This window comes from Clinocottus analis, unplaced genomic scaffold (assembly GCF_023055335.1).
Source record: "Clinocottus analis isolate CAN_PGR_092001 unplaced genomic scaffold, fCliAna1.0.p SCAF_14, whole genome shotgun sequence".
In the NCBI taxonomy this organism is placed as follows: domain Eukaryota; kingdom Metazoa; phylum Chordata; class Actinopteri; order Perciformes; family Cottidae; genus Clinocottus; species Clinocottus analis.
The window spans coordinates 16,171,902-16,190,394 of record NW_027175865.1 but is presented as its reverse complement, the minus strand read 5'-3'; the positions used below and the strand labels follow the sequence as shown (position 1 = coordinate 16,190,394).

Here is an 18,493-nt window from a genome sequence, read left to right as displayed (position 1 = left end):
ACAGGGTCTTAAAGGTGATCGAGGACCCCAAGGAGGCCCTGGAGAGAAAGGAGAAAAGGTGTATTGGTCGTGATGCGTCTTTTCCTCTGTTCTCTTTCGTGTTTAAAACAAAAGGTTCAGTGCAATATAGTTTAGTATGAGTCGCATGCAGCGCTGGAGAAAGTACTGAAGTTTAGTACTTCAGTAAAGGTACAAGTACCTAGGAAAATAAAAGTAAAAGTACTACATCAACAATCCTACTTAAGTAAAAAGTATTTACTTTTAAATTTACTTTAAGTATTAAGTCAAAGTACTATGTGCAATGGGTTGTCTCTCAATGTCTAGGCCTGTACCATTTTGATAAAGATGCAGATATAGCTGCTGGTAATGCTTATGCCCCTACAGAAGTCACTATTAGTAATAATTATAAGCAACAACATGTGTTTATTGCAAGCTTGGTGTACTTATTGTGCTTACCCTTTGTAATACTTTTCACACTTTATCTTACAATTCTGCGGATGACAAGTTACCTACCAGGGATTTTTTTGGCGAAACTGTGTCCAAAAAATGTAATAACGACGCATATTGTACAAATGTAGTGGAGTAAAAGTAAAGATAAAAGCTGCAAAATGTAACGGAGTAAAAGTGAAAAGTATGCACTATTATTTTTACTTAAAGTACAAATACGTAAAAATCTACTTAAGTACACTAACAAAGTAAAAATACTTTGTTCCATTCCACCACTGCATAATGTTATGTATATATGTTCTTCTGCATCCACAGGGTCCTTCAGGACCCCCTGGTCATCCAGGTACCGCTGGCTTAATGGGCTCACCTGTAAGTAATGATTCTGGGCTGTTTGCTCTCAAAATGGTATAAATACTTTGTAAACAGGGTAATTTGTACTGGATTTTGTTCCCACCCTCATTCTTCTCTACTTCGCTTGACCTCCCCTGACACTGTCTCTTTTCCTCTTCAGGGTAACGACGGACAGCCCGGCCCCGCCGGCCCCTCGGGGCCCCCCGGAGAAAAGGTCAGGTTGCGCTCCATGTGCTTTTCCCTCGCAGAAAACATATCACCCACATGTCACTACTGTACAAAACCTCTTCCCTCTAGCATGTAGGTCGGCCAGCTCGTGTGCTAATAGCGGCCATTTATCATGTATTTTTCCCCCGGTGACATTGACCTGTTTGTGTTTGTTTGTTTGTTTTTAGGGCAAAGAGGGTCTCAAAGGAATCCAGGGACCACCAGGTCTTCCCGGCTTGATCGTGAGTAAAATGAATGGATGTGCGGCATCATGAATATGCGCACCGTTCCTGCAGTGTGGCGTGAATACTCTGTCATTTTGTTGTAAGTGTTGTAAGTAGGTCTAAACAAGATTCAATTGATCTGCAGGGACAGCTTGGGAAAATGGGAAAAGATGGCCGACCAGGTGAACCAGGAGAGCCTGTAAGTAGATGAAGATGTGTGTCAGTGATTCAAAGACGATATCCAGGGTTCATACGGTCATGGAATACCTGGAAAAGTCCTGGAATGTTAAAATGGTTATTTCCAGGCACTGGAAAAGTCATTGAAGAAAAAAAAAAACATCCCAAAAGTGTCGTAAAAGTCCTGTAAATGTGTTATATTCATGTGTTCATGACGGTCATTTACGCTGAGTTTGAAATACTGAATCTGCTTTTAAAAGAAAGAGCCTCAAAATATAAGCAGGCGTACATACAGGCATCTATTTGAATGTTTATTCTCTTCATCAAACTATTGTCACTATCCCATTAAAGTCGTGGAAACCCACATGTCAGAATGTGAACCCTGTCGAGCTGGAGCTACACAACATGATGATGGCATAACACGGACAGACAATGATGCCGTCACTGTTTCTGGTTTCATCTCAGGGCAAGCAAGGCGAGCCAGGACCGCTAGGAAACCCGGGGCTCAGGGGACTCCCGGTAAGTAACCGGAAGTAACCGGATCTGATGAAGCCAGCTGGCGGAGCAAACGGCTGTGACTGATTCACGGCTGTTGTTTGTTTTTTTTCCTACGCAGGGCTTTAAGGGCCACAGAGGAGAAGCTGGTGAAACGGGACCTAAGGTTAGTCGAACTTTTAGTTTTCAGTTTAGTTTTCATTTCGGGCAGTTAGCAAGAACCACAATGTTGCAATTATTAATCTCTATCGCTGTGATCCTGCCGAAGGCAACTCTAAAAAACGCTTCGCTAGCTAAACCATTGTTTTCCTACGGTACGGCCTTTCATGCGTCTTTTAAACGCTGCGCGTCACGTTTTTTCAACGCGCTTAAGTGTTAAAATATTCTCAACTTTTAAGAGCAAGGCGCAGAGTCGCACAGCTCATCACTGTCACACTCGGCCCGGGCAGCCAATCGGATCAAGCAGGAGGCGGGCTTTATTCCTTCCTGTCTTCGTGTGGTGTGAACAGCGGGGAATTCAAAAGAAAATGACCTCCGACGAGGCGCTAATATCAGCGGTATTTAATTACGAAGAGCTTTACAATTGTAGATGAAAACACGACTCTTCTGCTCAGAAGAGGCTCCAACTGACTCCTGCTCAGCGAAAGTACAACTGAAAGCTCTCGTCTTCCAGACACAAGTCACGGATAGTTATTCACCGTACTCTCTTTAAAATAAAAAAAATAAAAACGCCCGGAAAGTTTTTGTCAAGGCGTTTTTTTAAGCGGCTGCGTTAATAAAAGTCGCGTCTTGTGTGATCGGCCCCTGTTGAGCGTCACCATATGTCAGTGAATTGCTCAACTATTGCCCTAAAAAAAAACATGGGAGAAAGAGAACTATCAATGGTTACTAAAAATGTTCAACAGAATAGTGTTGGACTCGTGTTTATAAGACTTGAAACTGCTTACTGTTGCAACCCAGCGTGTCTGATTGACCTCAAGGCATATTCAACACGATATATAGCTTTATGGTGTAATTCAGCCCGACCAGGTCACGTTACATCCATCAGAGCAATCGGTTGAAACACAAACAAAGCACATCCGGCTTTCCAACTATGGTATCTTCTTTTGGTGTGACCTGCACCAAAAGAACTTCTTTTTTTTTACACCTTTGACAGAACACACAATTCATGTCGGGGAAATGTGTTTACTCGACCCACATTTCATGACACAGAACGCGTCATTGTCAACTTCATACTTTCTAGGAACTGTTTATGAAACAAGATGTGTTCAACAAAACAAGTTATATATTGTGATTCCTTGTGATTCCAAATGTAAGGTGTCCAAACTATTTTGTATGATGGTTTTCTGCAACATCACTCTCATCAAAGTCAGTACATTTCACTTATTGGTGCGTTGCAAATCCAGTGTTTCAATGCCATGATTAATAATGGAATAGGATTTCAAAGCAGCTGGCTTTTTTCCATTGACTTTTCCTTTGACACGGCCGAGCAGTGAAAGTGTCCACTTCCTGCGGACAGCAGTGTTAAATTTACACACCCCACCCTCAAAATGTGAGCTACACATGTTTGTATGGGAAAGCAGAAAAACTCTTCCCCCGGTGCAGGTCAGTATATGAAAGGTGACATACACGTCTTCGCAAAATGTATCACACAATTGGAATTTAGCCAATTATTTTGATCAAATGACACACACACACACACACACACACACACACACACACACACACACACACACACACACACACACACACACACAAGACAGAGGCATGCGATCAGAGTGGGATACATTTGGCAGAACATTCTCTGCTTGTATTAAAAAAACTGGCACCTTCACAAAATAACACAGGAACATAAAAGTACGGGAGGTAGAGTATACAGATTATGAGTTTGCAAAGATAACGGCCTCTGCTCATGAGCCATAACTTGAACTATTAACTGCAGTTGGACGAGCTCATAGTCAGCGTTCGGCGTGCCGCACTGCGATTTTTAGATGCGTCGGACACTCTCACTTTCTTTTGTTGAAAACACCTTCTCCGAGAGAACCGCTGCACCTGCTGCTTTTGACTCACACACACACACACACACACACACACACGCACACCACAGAGAAAAGGTTCTGCCATGGCAGCGTGACCAATAGCACGGCTCATTACAGACAAACTCTGGCTGAGCCGCGGTGTGGCGGGCCGGCAGCCGCACAGACGTTCAGAGAACCGGAGGAGCCGTCAGGTGTTTCCATCGCCGCGCTGAAAAAAATTGCCTTCCACCGCTCGAAGTTATTGTCTTTTAAATATCATGTCATACAGAAAGGATGGTCACTATTATTGAGGAAATTGAAAGTTGACGTCCACAATTAGAGGTACGGATTCAGCAGTGCGCCTCAGGACAGTGCAGAGGTGTCATGGATCCTCATGAGTGGATCCCAAGTCTGCGTAAGCTGTTATTTATTGTCATTTGGAAAGCAATTATAACAATTACAGAGCTGCTCTCAAAACTGCAGGCTCCCTCCAACGATTCCTGTATGAAAATGTGAAAAGAAACAGCGACAAAAGTGATAATCTAAGACATAAGATAGCGCAGCTAAAATATAAGGATAACAATGCATGCACGTATGCATCCATACAGAGACTATGTCATGCTTTGGAGCGGCAAAACCAAAAAAAAGAAGCAATTTAAGGATTTCGGATGAGGCTAAAATATAACCAAACGCATAGAACAGCTAAATAATTGAAATGTCTTAAAAGAAAACATAATATTTGTTTTGTTACTGCTTGTATGTTATTGATGAGAGCTGTGAGGACCGTTTGGCCGGCTGGCTTACATGGAAACATGGAAGCACGATTTCAGCAAGCTATATAAATACACCTGTAAGATGACATCATCTGCAGGTCATGTGACTCGATCATGCGCTGCTGAAGTTACACTGTATACGCTCTTGTAATAGCAGCTAACACAGGAACGTTTGAGCGAGTTAGCCCTCCACAAACACACTCCTTTTCTCCATAATGTCCTCTTGCATTAGCTTTAGTGATTGAAAACAGAAAAGAAACATACACTTTTATTAATACTATAACTATCCAACAGTTTCTAGCTTAATTTGTCCTTTAAGGTTTCTCTTATTTAGTCTAATTATTAGTTTTCTTCTGTGCCAAACAGGGAGAAGATGGGAAGCCTGGATCATCTGGGCGGGATGGCAAACCTGGGAAAGAGGTATGTAATAACAGGATAATGAAATAAACATATTATTGAAAACCTCTGTATTCTAACCTTACGTAGACTATTGTTGGTTTCCTTCCTACATACCTGCTACTTTCTGAGAGCTCTGTGCTGCAAACACGTCACAATTGTGAATTTCTAAAGGAAAAATTCAATGTGCGGCGCCATCATCTCATTTTTGCCATCTTTATCTCTTCTACACACACACACACACACACAGACAGACACAAAAGCTGCAGTAAAAGGACTGCATTATGTGTACTACAATACATAACTAACTTTAAAACGCCTCCCTTAGCTTGCGCTCATGTATTTTCAGTGTAACAGTAATATACAGCGCATGCCCCCGCATGCACAACATATTTGTCTTCCCTATTAAAATCCTACGTGCCATTCTTCTCTATGCAGCATCCCTTTCTGGCTGCGTCTCAGTGGGAATAATCAATATTGCTGCCTGGAACCAGTCCTCCATTGATCGAGGGGATGCAGTCAGAACGCCTGAGATTAAAAAAAAAAAACGGTTTTGGACCTCATGCAAAGTTTCCAGCGGAGCAAAGAATATTTAATCACGTCTCTGTAATACTGGAGCTTCATTACCAGCAGCTTCGTATCCTCTGTCACTGTTTTATTCCATTAATCTTCACCAAATGACAAACTGGAATTCATTTCATAGACCCATTTTTGAAGGCTGCAGAGCTTTTATTCCCCCATTTGTCTGGAAGCAGGATGTAACCCTTCACAGGAAGAATGAAATAACTTTTTAACTCGTCCTCTGGCTGTGCAGCTCGGAGACGGATCGTTCTCACGGTGTGCCTCCTAAAGTTAGAATCTTTTCCTCACCTACGTACTCCTTCCACTAAAAAAAAAAAAAGGAAGCTCCTCAGATGTACCTCCCTGCTACTGCGGAGGCTGTTTTCCAATAAAGATTAAAGTGATGCTCAGCGTGCCCTCGAGATGAGATATGGTTCTGTTCCCTTTTTTCTTTCAGCATGTAAAAGCCATAATAAAACAAGTCTATTTTTTTGTGTGCTCCTGGCAGGGCTCTATGGGACCTCCAGGCAGAGAAGGCCTTAGTGGACCAAGAGGAGAGTCGGTGAGTCTTTTTCAATCACGGAAGACGTGAAGAGACGCACGGAAGACGGACGCAGCCCGGTGTCGAGCAGACGGAGCGATGTGGACATAAAGTGGCACTCGGGTCGTTCCTCTCGCTGTCTTTTCCCATCAAATTTCTCATCCTGTGTTTTTTTTTTTCCGCTTCTTTCTTTTTCTCCTTTGCATCGCAGGGCAAGCAAGGTGAACCGGGGCCATCAGGAAAAGCTGGTCTCCCTGGAACGCCAGTGAGTCACCGATTTTTGTACATTTTCTCCAAAAATGGGACGACTAACAAAGTGCAAACAAACAATAGTGGCACCGAAACACTTCACCTCAATACAAACAAAGTGCACATTTACCCGAGAAGTGCAGTGAGAAGCGTTTTCATTGCTAAGTGTGCACGCGGGGATGTAACTGGTGGCAAGAGGAGGCTGTAAAGTATTTCTAGAAGAGATGATCTGTCAGATTGTGATGGAGGGTTTGAGTAAATGTTGCCCTGACCAGGGCGGGGACATCTCTTTCCCTTGGGGTTGCGTTTAAGGGGAGGTGAGCCGGTTGACACCAGAAAACTGATTGCAGAGTAATATCAGAGCACAGAGAACAGGGAATAGGTCGGAGTGAAGCATATCCTGGTTGTGGGCCACGCAAAGGTTTTATTAGTGCAACCGAGGTTATGTGGGGGATGGGAAGGCCGTCGTGCATCAGGTGCATGTGTAACGTCTGGTAGAAAAAGAAGAAAATATATTTCAGGCGCCTTCACACAACGTTCAACACGTGTGATTCAATTTATGGGAAAAAATGAACCAAATCCAATTAAAGTTTAATACAATAACCAACTGTAAGAGTGTCATTTTCTCTCTTTGTTGGAAATGTATATGAGGACATGAATCTGTATTTTGCTTGAGAAAAATTAACTCTGCGTTCAATTTTTATACCAGCGTTTCATTTTAATTATAAATGTGAATTGGAGCGTAATTATCATAACTTAGTTAGAAAGTAATCCACCAACTGTTTGTTGAGAGATCTTGAGAGCGGCTACTGAACATGTGAAAAACATCATTTAAAGCCTTCTGTGTCTATTTATTTTACGAGGAAGAATAATGTAAGGAATTGAAAAAGATGAAATTATTTCTGCTGCATTGATTTTGATCTAATTGTGAATACTGTCTGCGGAGGAGTGAGTCTGTGTAACGCACAGTATTGTCCACACGTGTTCAAACCCTGAAAATCCCTCCGTAATAACGAACACGTGAGGCCCATCTCTTGCAATGGGCTCGGATCCCATCTCAGGTAGAGATGGAGCGATCGAAGCCAGATATGGAAGAATCCTCAGGAGGAGCAACTAAAGGAGCAACTCGTCTCCCAGGAGGGACAGACGTGAAATATGTTGTGCACAGAATAGACCAACATCATAAAACCACAGTTCAGACGCAATTATATGTAGCATGTGAACATATTGGGGGGGAAAATGTATTTATTTTTCTAATTAATAATTTGAATTGTATGTTTTTTTAGTAAAGGCATCACATGTTGATTGTTTTACAGTGTACTCTGCCTTTCAGATGGTTGAAAATAGTTTTTAAAACAGTGGTAAAACAAAAAAAAGCTTTAGTCTGCAGCCTTGCTGTCACTTTTGGATCTTAGAAAACAGAAAGAAAAATCTGAATTGGCAGGTCAGACTTATAAGAAACGATAAAAAAAAAATTCAATCGGTGCATTTCTATAGGTTTAACCCCAAAAGCAGACACACAGAAGTGGCAGGATGGAGGAGCAGTTTACCTTGTCAGCATCGATCAGGTGACTGGGTGAGAGAGTCAGGAGGAAGGAACCCCAAAGTATGCAACTAGTGAGCGAGTGAAGCGGCATCTGGATATTAATCTTCTTAAAGTTCAGGACTGTACACCTTTTGAAATGAACGAGTGCTCAAGTCCCCACAGTTCATGATAAGCAACTTAATTTAATTTTCAAGCTCAGTCCTCGTGAAGCTTCCAGAGCCCTTGTACAGTTTGTCTGAGCGCGAGGATGAGGTTAATTAAAGTCAGCGAGGCCTCGGTGATTATTTGGGCCTGGAGAAAAAGAGGCAGGCAGAGGTCATCATAACACATATGTCACGGATATAAAATGTGGATGGAGATAACGAAACCTGTGAGTGAGGAGAATTCTTAATTGGATGTTTTGCTGCCTGTCCATCGCAACAACAACCCAAAAAAAAATCGCATTTTTGGACAGAAATAGATGGAGCTGCACATCGGTGGTCCGTGGGCTGGAGGCCGGTTCCTCAGGAGGAGGAGGAGGAGTAACCGTTGCTAACTGGAGGGCAGACGATCTGCAGCCAGCCGCCAGAGAGGAGAGGAGGATATCAGTCAGCAGGGGGAGCAGAGCACCAGAAATAGCCTGCAGGAGGGAGGAGGGCAGGAGCCAGACGCAGCACAGGGTTGGGAGAGGAGGCGCAGAGGGATTTCAGTGCTGGGTGAAGCTATTTAAAAGGCAGGATCGGATATTTGAAAGAAAATGTTATCAGATGGACAATTTTAGCACATGGAGGGAGGATGATGCAGCAAGAGGAAAGAGGCAGAGGAGATGGTGGGTCCGTTCAAGATTGATAGGAGATGTGGAATTGGATAAAAGAGAAAAGTTAAACATCAGATGAAAAAGATGCTTTCCCGCAGTGGGGACATTGCAGGATTGCAACAGCAAGAAACACGTAGTACAACAAAAAACAAGTAAGATAAATGAACTAAACAGTCCTGAAACAGTCAACAATCTACAATAGCAGTATTTTACATACAGGTAGAATACAAAATGTATTTAAAAATGTATTTAAAAAGTATTTATATTATTAATTAAAGTGACCAAAGTGATTGAAATGTTAAGTGTCCCAATTCTGAAATCATTAATAAATTCCTTCGAGACGATTTAAGTAAAAATGTTATCTGTAAAGCTCTTTTCATAACACATTTACCTCAGGTCTTTACCAGCGGTGCATCTTACATCACCATCTGTCCTCCAGTCGAGGACCCCCACGCTTCAGACAAGAAAACGCTCTCGACAAACCCTTTGAGAGGGAAATATGGACGAAACCTCAGGGTTAGCAACTGAGGAGGGATCCCTTTTTGTCGTGTATAAAAATAGACCAACAGAATAAATTACAGTGCAGGCAATCCTTTTGAAACGAATGGATCCAGGAGGACGTCGAGCAGCCTTCAGGTGTCGCTACAGAGCAACGGCCTGAGGCACACGACCGCCTCTCAAGCAGGAAACCTGGACAGAGGGCAGCGTAAGGTCACAGGAGAGCAGATAGATAGGAAGTGTCACGTTCATTTACCATGTTGAGCATCAAAATCAGCTTAAAGTCTGATCCGACGTGGACCTGTAGCCAATGAAGAGGAAGCTGAAACTGTTGCAATGTTGCCAGATTCTCTAGTTTAATTATACTCACTCTGTGTAAGTTAAAATCACTCCGTGGTTGTCGTAACCTGCTGTTCTGCAGGCCTACATGTCGCCTGTAAATATGGATATTAATCTCTTCAAGCTGGCATGTCTCACCGCAAGATTGGTTTATGAGATTTTTTTTTTTCTCTGTTGATCCGGGGCACTGCTGCATGTCGATAAGAAGTGCAGCTAAATATTAATCCCTCGCTTGAATCCTCGGTAATGAGCGAAGCTTTTAGAGCACAAGTACAGTGCGCCATGTGTGTGCCATGTGTGTGTGTGCCATGTGATGAGCGGCTATGTCTCTGCAGGGTCTTAGAGGAGACAAGGGAGAGGCCGGCAACCCGGGATTACCAGGCTTTAGCGGGCCCAAGGGCCCCGCGGTGAGTGCTGGATTGTAGTATTTTCATTCCAAGATTATTCCTAGCGGCCAAAATTGACCGTCTGTGAGTTGTGTTGAGTTTGATCTTGATTTCCAGGGTCCACATGGTCCAATCGGCCCAGAAGGTAAACAGGTAAGGGCTTCATAGAAACAACGTTGACAAACTATGACGCAATATATCCCGATTTCATGCTCACAGCCACTGTTTTTGGTGTTTTCTTTAGGGGATGCCAGGCAGAGTCGGTGACCGTGGCCTCAGAGGAGACAAGGCGAGTACTTGAGATGCAAATAACATAGACGTCGTACACACACTGCTGCAATCCGTGGAATTCAAATCTCTCGTCCATTCAGGAGAAATGTCCACAAATCGTCTTTATAATTTCAGAATGATCACATTCTGACTTTTTGGAGAAGATGCTTAATGTTTACAATATATACAAGGAGTTAAAATGACAGTAAAGACACAATTCATCACAGAATGATGCAATCGAGATGATTTCTAACAATGAATCCAGTGGTTTTGGAGATTCTTCATGTCTTAAAATGTACAACTGGCTGTCATCTGATCCAGGGAGATTCAGGTGTGAAGGGAGATAAAGGACAATCGGGAGATTCAGGTATACCTGGAAACCCCGGGCCCCCTGGCAGGAAGGGCCACACGGGGATGATGGGCATGTCTGGACCGCCTGGAGAATTAGGAGCTCCAGGGCCTCAAGGACCTTCAGGAAACCCCGGCATCCCAGGCCAAAGAGTGAGTCACGCGCCTGAAAAACCTCGTTGTTGAACTTGAGATATCAATAATTGAGTTAATGATTATAATGTTTGACGTCTCAGGGAGAGTCGGTGTCACTGGAGCAGATGAGGCGACTCATCCAGGAGGAGCTGGCGAAACAATTAGATGGTGAGGAGGCCGTTTATTTTATGTTTCTCATCTTTCCCGTCCACCTTGCAGAGACAACCTTCACAGAGTTGTTTAAAATTTAAATAATAATATTATTAACCTTATTTGTGTTGCACATTTCATGCAAAGATGGGCATTGATCGTATCATTTAGTTTTTTTAAATAGTATTTTGTGTGTAATTATGATAACATAAGTCTACGATCCAAGAGGGGAGTTTTCCATAGTATAGGGCCATAAAAACAAAAGCTTCACCAGATGTATTGTTGGGTCACAACATAATTATTTTATTTATTATATTAATCCCGGCTGCGGCTTCTGAATTAATTGTGGGGTTTTTTTTAGAGACCTTTCAAGGAGATCAGTGTTGTGTTATAATAATATAAGCGGCTGTTAATAAAAGTATGAATTAGTATTTCAACAACCACAAGGTTATGAAAACATCATACTTTCATTTAAGAAAATAAGATCAGGGTTTAAAATAACGCCCAGAGCAGTTTTCTGCTCATTACTTTAAAATGATATATTACTCTTCTGAATGTGCATCCAGTCAAGAGAACTGGTGTTTCCCCACGAAACAGGTGTGTGTCGTCAGCATATTAGTGATATTTGCCTTTATGGTCACTACTTATGTTGCCTCGAGGGACCAAAACACTTCCTTGCGGAGCACCATGGTCACTGTCAAATGTGTGTGACATTAAGTTGCCTTAGCTAACAAAACATGTTATACATTTTATTTGTAGTAAGAGGAAATCGTGTCAAAACACTGTGCCACAGCTGCCCATTTCTCAAGTCATTAAAATGCCACGATCAATAGAATCAAATGCAGCGCTCAAATCTAAGACAACGAGGACATCCACTTTGTTTGAGTGGATCAAAACATCCTCGGGTCATTTACCACCTTTTTAATCAAGCAGTTTAAGGAATGTATTTGGGCTTCACCCAACGGGTGGATGCTAAATAGTTGGTGAATCTGTATTTCTAAAACTTAATATAATGATGTCATTTTTTCCTCTTTTTAAAATGGATCTAAAATCCTGACACTTAAGAATTAAAGTGTGATCAAATCACTTTGCTTTTGTGTTTTCCAGCCAAAATGGCGTACCTCATGGCTCAGATGCAGCCGGCCCACGTGAAGAGTACAGCTGGCCGTCCGGGACCTCCGGGCCCTTCAGGTAAAGACGGCAATTCTGGACGACCTGGCCCCGCCGGAGAGCCTGGTATGCCCGGACAAAATGGCGGAGAAGGATCCAGGGGACCCCCGGGCCCTAAAGGTAAAGACTTTTAACTGTCTTTATATTCCATCCTTTTTCATGTTTTGTTTCTTTTACTTTTACTTTCCAATTGTCAGATTGGTCCAACGTAATGTCTCCAATATAATTCTGTCAATGAAATAATTTCCTGTATTGGCAGTAAAAAATGTACTTCTTAAAAAGGCTGACGAAGAAAGATCCACGTCAGAAACAAGAGGAAAGAGAGAAAGTTTCTGCCAACATTTTAATAGAAAAATGAAGAATACCCTCTTAACTTATGTAAGATAGCTGATGGATGTTTGAGATACACCTGAAGGAATAGTTTGACATTTTGGAGTTATATGAGAAGATTGATACCATTCTCATGTCTTAAATCTAAATGTGCCAGACTTGGTCTCGAGCCTGCCGCAGTGGTTTCTTTCAATCTGTTGTGACCGTGAGGTTGCCAGACAACCAGCGGAGACTCCAGGAAGTGGCTGTGCCTGGCAAAGAAATGCTCTGCGACAAAATCCCCATGAAACTGAAACATATTGCTATTACACTGTAGTTTTTGTACAGATTATGAACCCAACAAACCGTTGTTTGTTTTGCATCAATTCCAGTCATGAATGTCAACGTACAGTAGTGGTCAAAGGTTGTTAAACCCTTGAACACTGACGTTAAAAATAGTAACACCATAACGTTGGGTATTTTTTACCCGATATAATGTACCAAAATATATTAAAATACAACAATACAAGGCAAGTTGAAGTACTCTTCTTTTTTTTTAACCTATAGAACATTGAAAAAAAAGCCTCAAAATTGGGTGAAAAATTACGGAATCGTCAATAAAACATGATTAAATATATAAATAATGGCGATATAAATTTGTTCTTTGGTCCATCCATACCTGGGTTATGTGAGCTTTCTCCTGTGAAGAAACCGTCTCCCTGTAATGTTAAAACCCGTCCAAAAATGTTTAACCCTCTATCACTTACGTCGGGTGAAAATCACCCGAACACGTGCCTGTTGAAAGAAGCAGGGATTGGAGCAGAGAGGCACGCCCACCTTCAATAAGACACGCCCACCTTCAATAAGACACGCCCACCTTCAATAAGACACATCTACCTTCAATAAGACACACGCACCTTCAATAAGACACGTCTGCCTTTAATAAGACACACCTACCTTCAATAAGACACACCTACCTTCAATAAGACACACCCACCTTCAATAAGACACGTCTGCCTTTAATAAGACACACCTACCTTCAATAAGACACACCTACCTTCAATAAGACACGCCCACCTTCAATAAGACACATCTACCTTCAATAAGACACACGCACCTTCAATAAGACACGTCTGCCTTTAATAAGACACACCTACCTTCAATAAGACACACCTACCTTCAATAAGACACACCCACCTTCAATAAGACACGTCTGCCTTTAATAAGACACACCTACCTTCAATAAGACACACCTACCTTTAATAAGACACACCTACCTTTAATAAGACACGCCTACCTTCAATAAGACACGCCCATGTCCAATTAGACACGCCTACCTTCAATAAGACACGTCTACCTTCAATAAAACACACCTACCTTCAATTAGACACGCCCATGTCCAATTAGACACGCCTACCTTCAATATGACACGTCTACCTTCAATAAGACACACCTACCTTCAATTAGACACGCCTACCTTCAATAAGACACACCTACCTTCAATAAGACACACCTACCTTCAATAAGACACGCCCACCTTCAATAAGACACGCCTACCTTCAATAAGACACACCTACCTTCAATAAGACACGCCCACCTTTAATAAGACACACCTACCTTTAATAAGACACACCTACCTTTAATAAGACACATCTATCTTCAATAAGACACGCCCACCTTCAATAAGACACACCTACCTTCAATAAGACACACCTACCTTTAATAAAACACGCCTACCTTCAATAAGACACACCTACCTTCAATAAGACACACCTACCTTTAATAAGACACATCTATCTTCAATAAGACACGCCCACCTTCAATAAGACACGCCTACCTTCAATAAGACACGCCTACCTTCAATAAGACACATCTACCTTCAATAAGACACACCTACCTTCAATAAGACACGCCCACCTTCAATAAGACACGCCCACCTTCAATAAGACACGCCTACCTTCAATAAGACACGCCTACCTTCAATAAGACACGCCTACCTTCAATAAGACACATCTACCTTCAATAAGACACACCTACCTTCAATAAGACACACCTACCTTCAATAAGACACGCCCACCTTCAATAAGACACGCCTACCTTCAATACGACACGCCTACCTTCAATAAGACACGCTCAGCAGCATGAAGCTACACAAGGACCCACACAACTCAGATAAAAGCAACACAATGAAAATAACGTCACCACAATCGCCCGGGTGAAAATTACCCGTCGTTAGTGTTCTAGGGTTCAAATGTGTTGACTAATACATATAACATCTTATAATGTGCAAACATCAAGGTGACTTTTGTTTTCTGGATTCCCAGGTGACAAAGGAACGAGAGGAGAAAAGGGAGAACCCGGTGTGGGCGAAAGAGGAGAGCAAGGACCCACCGGCCCGATAGGTAACGACCCGCCTCTTGTGTGCTGTATTACTTCTCAGGTGGCTTCCACCTCATCTGGAGTCTCACATTGTCGGTCTTCCCGCTGTCTAGGTCCAGCTGGTCTGCCCGGATATGGTAAAGACGGAGGCCCGGGACAAGCCGGAGCCCAGGGAGAGCCGGGAAACCCCGGCCCCCACGGTCCAGCTGGCCCTCCGGGTGCGACTGGCCAATGTGACCCCTCCCAGTGTGCCTACTATGCCAGCCTGGCACAAAGACCCCACACCAAAAATGTCAAGGGGACCTAAGGAAGAAGGGACACACAAAGCTTGAAGTCCAGCTGTATTTATGAACTTGGTCTGAATCAAGAACTTTTCTTTTTTTTTAACCTCAGTATGGAGGGCTGAAGCGACACATGCTGCCGGTCAGAGTCTTTGTTCTGTTTGTTTTTTGGTGAAGAAGCTTTGGAAGGATGGGGATTAAGCATCCAGGGACTTTTTCAGATTAAATATGGGGTAGAGAGAGCAGCTCACCTGTTGTATTTTTGTTTATTTTTTTCCTCACTTGCTTGCTTCCTGTAAAATATATAAGGAGGTATCAAGGACTCCTCTTGAACCGCCCCATCTGTGGGGAAGATCTTGGAGTCGACATTGTATCGTTTCATCAGTAATTATCTCAAAAGTCCGACTCTGCGTTTTCTTGCAGGAATTCTTTCTGCAACACAGGCTTTTTTTTTTCTTTCTCTTTCTTCTGCCTCACAACGTTTTGCATCATTTACCGTACACAGTCAACACTGTCCTGTGCCAAGCAATAGATGTCAGCTACTGCTCACTAACTTGCTGGGGATCCTCCCGCGAGATAATTACCTAGTCTGGGCAATTATCTGTTTAATTGTAATTGATGGGAAGGCGTCAGGACAGACAGTGTGAGGCACAATCTGAAATACCAATAGTGATTTTGTGTAGCAGGAGTGTTAATGAGTGTGCAGAGTGATAAATGACCACTTTTTGTGCACTTATAGCCCCCAAGCTGGTAGCAGTGTTCTTATGTAGCCCTTTTTGTTTCAGATATTATTGGCACCCCAAAACAGGCATAAAGGTAAAATCCCCACCCCTTAAACAAATTGGAAATTTGCTCAATTTCTAAACTGATTTATTTGGACATAAACAAAACAGGTATTTATTTTGGGAATAAACTGGAGGCAGAAGATATTACCTCTCTGTCACAGCTCATACATTGGAGCCAGCCTTGGCAATGTGGATTCCAGCTTTTGGAGAGGTTTGCAGACTTTCCGTCCAAAATGATGTTTATTCGCCTGAGAGAATGCAACGCAGAACATACATGGCATGGTATCATTTGCAAGTGTCTTTAAATTTAGAAATAAATTAATTTGAAAATCTGTCCCAAACAGCAATGACACAACGTGCATACACTTAATTCATGTATGTTGTGATTTGTGCTAAGCTAACCCTCAGGATGATTATTTAAACAAATCTGAGTTTTAAAGATAGAAGTCGAGACAGAAAGAAATGTTTGATTTGTACTTTTGTGTTTCATGAAGTGGCTCTGGTCATTGTCTTTTCGAGGGTATGCAAAGACTTGAGCAGTAAACAGCTTTGAGGAGGTGGTTTTAATCGTGTTTATTTTTCTTAAAAAGCTGCACCTCTTTCTCTAAACGTGTCACTTCCTTTCTGTTTGCCGAGGCCTTTTTAAAGTGTCAGCGTCCGGGCAGCTCGGCCCTGCTCTGAAAAGACATCCCTTCTCTTATTTGTCCCCCTGAACCTAAAATTGGAGACTTGCTCCCTTGCATCTCGATGACCATCCAGGCCATTGGACCAAGTGCACCTCTCCCAAACCTCAGAGGTGCTGGTCATCTTGAACTTATTTAATAGCATCCACAATAAGGTATCACATGTGGCTTCCTTTCACAAACATGAAGAAACGCATCGACGCACGACAGCAAACAGGAAGTGGGGGAGTAATGTTCAAGAAGAGAAAATAAAAATGTTATGAGAGCTTGCCAAGACCTCAGCTCAAAATTCCAAATTGAAGAGGTAAAGTGGCTCTGACCCAACTTTAGTTTTGAAGATGTTGAGATAAACAGGCCGATGTTTCTCGGCGGCTCTGGAGGCAGGAGGCGTTTTATTTGTAGAGTTAAAGCAATGCTTTGTCATTTTTGAACTTCTTTCAAAAATTAAGTTGACTTCAAAAGCAATACGATGCACCTTCGCTAAATTCCGTACAATTGGGGGTTTTGTTGCTACAGCCTCACTTTGTCTGGTACAACCATTAGTTTGTGTTGGGTAATGTTTGCAAAAGGTTTAATTTATATGGTCCAATATACGCAATTCATATACGCATATTGTACGTGAGCAGGTACAATATGCTCTGGCTAGCTTAACGCCACCGCTGCACTGCGCTCATACCGCAGTTACACTTGGTGGCGGCATGGCAGCACCCAACCTCCGGTAAACATCGTTGCTGTTGTTTAGACCGTTAGCATTCTTGGCACCGTTAGCGCTCTTGGTACCGTTATCGCTCTTGGTACGTTAGCGCTCTTGACACCGTTATCACTCTTGGTACGTTAGCGCTCTTGACACCGTTATCACTCTTGGTACCGTTAGCGCTCTTGGTACCGTTAGCGCTCTTGGCACCGTTAGCTGCGAGCCATCGGCTCAGCCTCCCACTTATTAGAGAGCCAATGGACATGCTCCCAAACTCGTACATGGCACGTGTTCTAACATTTGACATTGACACACTTGACATTTGACCTGCAACTTTCACATTTTGACCCATGGGGACAACAGCCTTGTCACGTAGGCTCTCTTCAAACTACAGAAGTTGTTATTACAACATGCTATAAGTTTTTTTTTAAGAAAGCTGTCAATCTAGTAGTATATGCTAAAGGAAAAAAGAAATGACTGAGGTGAGGTATTCAGCAAGCTAGTAAATCCAGCCTGAATACTAATCTTCTGTCGTTAAAATTAATAGTTTAAAATTACGTGTTCTCGGCTCGCAAACTATTTTTGTTTTGTTAACCATACGACAGTTACAGCAACTCTGAGATTTAACTCGACCAATTACATTTTCATCGCTTTCAGATCAGCTCTGCCTTTGAAAAATCATCAAACTTTGGCCAATATTTTTAGTTGCTTCATCACATTATGTCTCCTTTTCATAAAATTGTTAAAGCGCAGCTGGAAATGCAATATGTTAAAATTCATAGTAAGTTTAGAATAAAATTTGACCCTAAATGTGTAATTGTAATAAATCACCAGATTTTTCAATGGTATACAATTTAATACATCTGTTTGCTGTTTCATTGTCAATACATTATTATTTAACAATTGAACCATATCAGTATTGCCTTTCCTTGGCTTTTATTTCATTATTCAAATAGCTGTTTTTGCTAATAGATTTTTTTTTTTAAAGTTATACTGCTAAATTATTCATGATTTGAACCATTACAAATGCATTTCAACCCATTAACTAAAATGTATTAAGCTGTTTTCCCTTTTTTTTTCGTCATGAATTGGTGCTAAGATATTTTTAATTAGTAGCATATTGTAAGTATTGCAAAGACAACGTACTGTATAATAAAGACTGGAAGGGATTCATTTTATAAAACACGCTTTGCTTTGTTTCCTTTAAACAGGTTATGCTTGCCTCACAATATTTAGAAAAATACTGCTCTGTACCGTCACTATACATCAAAAGCTACCATGTGTG

The 18,493-nt window shown here is 42.0% G+C and overlaps 1 protein-coding gene across 1 annotated transcript in view; it reads left to right on the top strand.

Moving 5' to 3' along the window:
- col22a1 (collagen, type XXII, alpha 1) overlaps positions 1 to 18,367 on the top strand; it is a 52,854-nt gene extending 34,487 nt beyond the window's left edge. The window contains exons 47-64 of the mRNA XM_068575973.1: positions 5 to 58; positions 763 to 816; positions 959 to 1,012; positions 1,194 to 1,247; positions 1,375 to 1,428; positions 1,872 to 1,925; positions 2,023 to 2,067; positions 5,059 to 5,112; positions 6,158 to 6,211; positions 6,402 to 6,455; positions 9,954 to 10,025; positions 10,122 to 10,157; positions 10,249 to 10,293; positions 10,596 to 10,775; positions 10,859 to 10,925; positions 12,015 to 12,197; positions 14,711 to 14,788; positions 14,879 to 18,367. Of these exons, the coding sequence (XP_068432074.1) occupies positions 5 to 58; positions 763 to 816; positions 959 to 1,012; positions 1,194 to 1,247; positions 1,375 to 1,428; positions 1,872 to 1,925; positions 2,023 to 2,067; positions 5,059 to 5,112; positions 6,158 to 6,211; positions 6,402 to 6,455; positions 9,954 to 10,025; positions 10,122 to 10,157; positions 10,249 to 10,293; positions 10,596 to 10,775; positions 10,859 to 10,925; positions 12,015 to 12,197; positions 14,711 to 14,788; positions 14,879 to 15,072 (1,386 nt within the window). The 3' untranslated portion in view covers positions 15,073 to 18,367. The remainder of the gene's footprint in view (positions 1 to 4; positions 59 to 762; positions 817 to 958; positions 1,013 to 1,193; positions 1,248 to 1,374; positions 1,429 to 1,871; positions 1,926 to 2,022; positions 2,068 to 5,058; positions 5,113 to 6,157; positions 6,212 to 6,401; positions 6,456 to 9,953; positions 10,026 to 10,121; positions 10,158 to 10,248; positions 10,294 to 10,595; positions 10,776 to 10,858; positions 10,926 to 12,014; positions 12,198 to 14,710; positions 14,789 to 14,878) is intronic.
- The last annotated feature ends 126 nt before the right edge of the window (positions 18,368 to 18,493 follow it).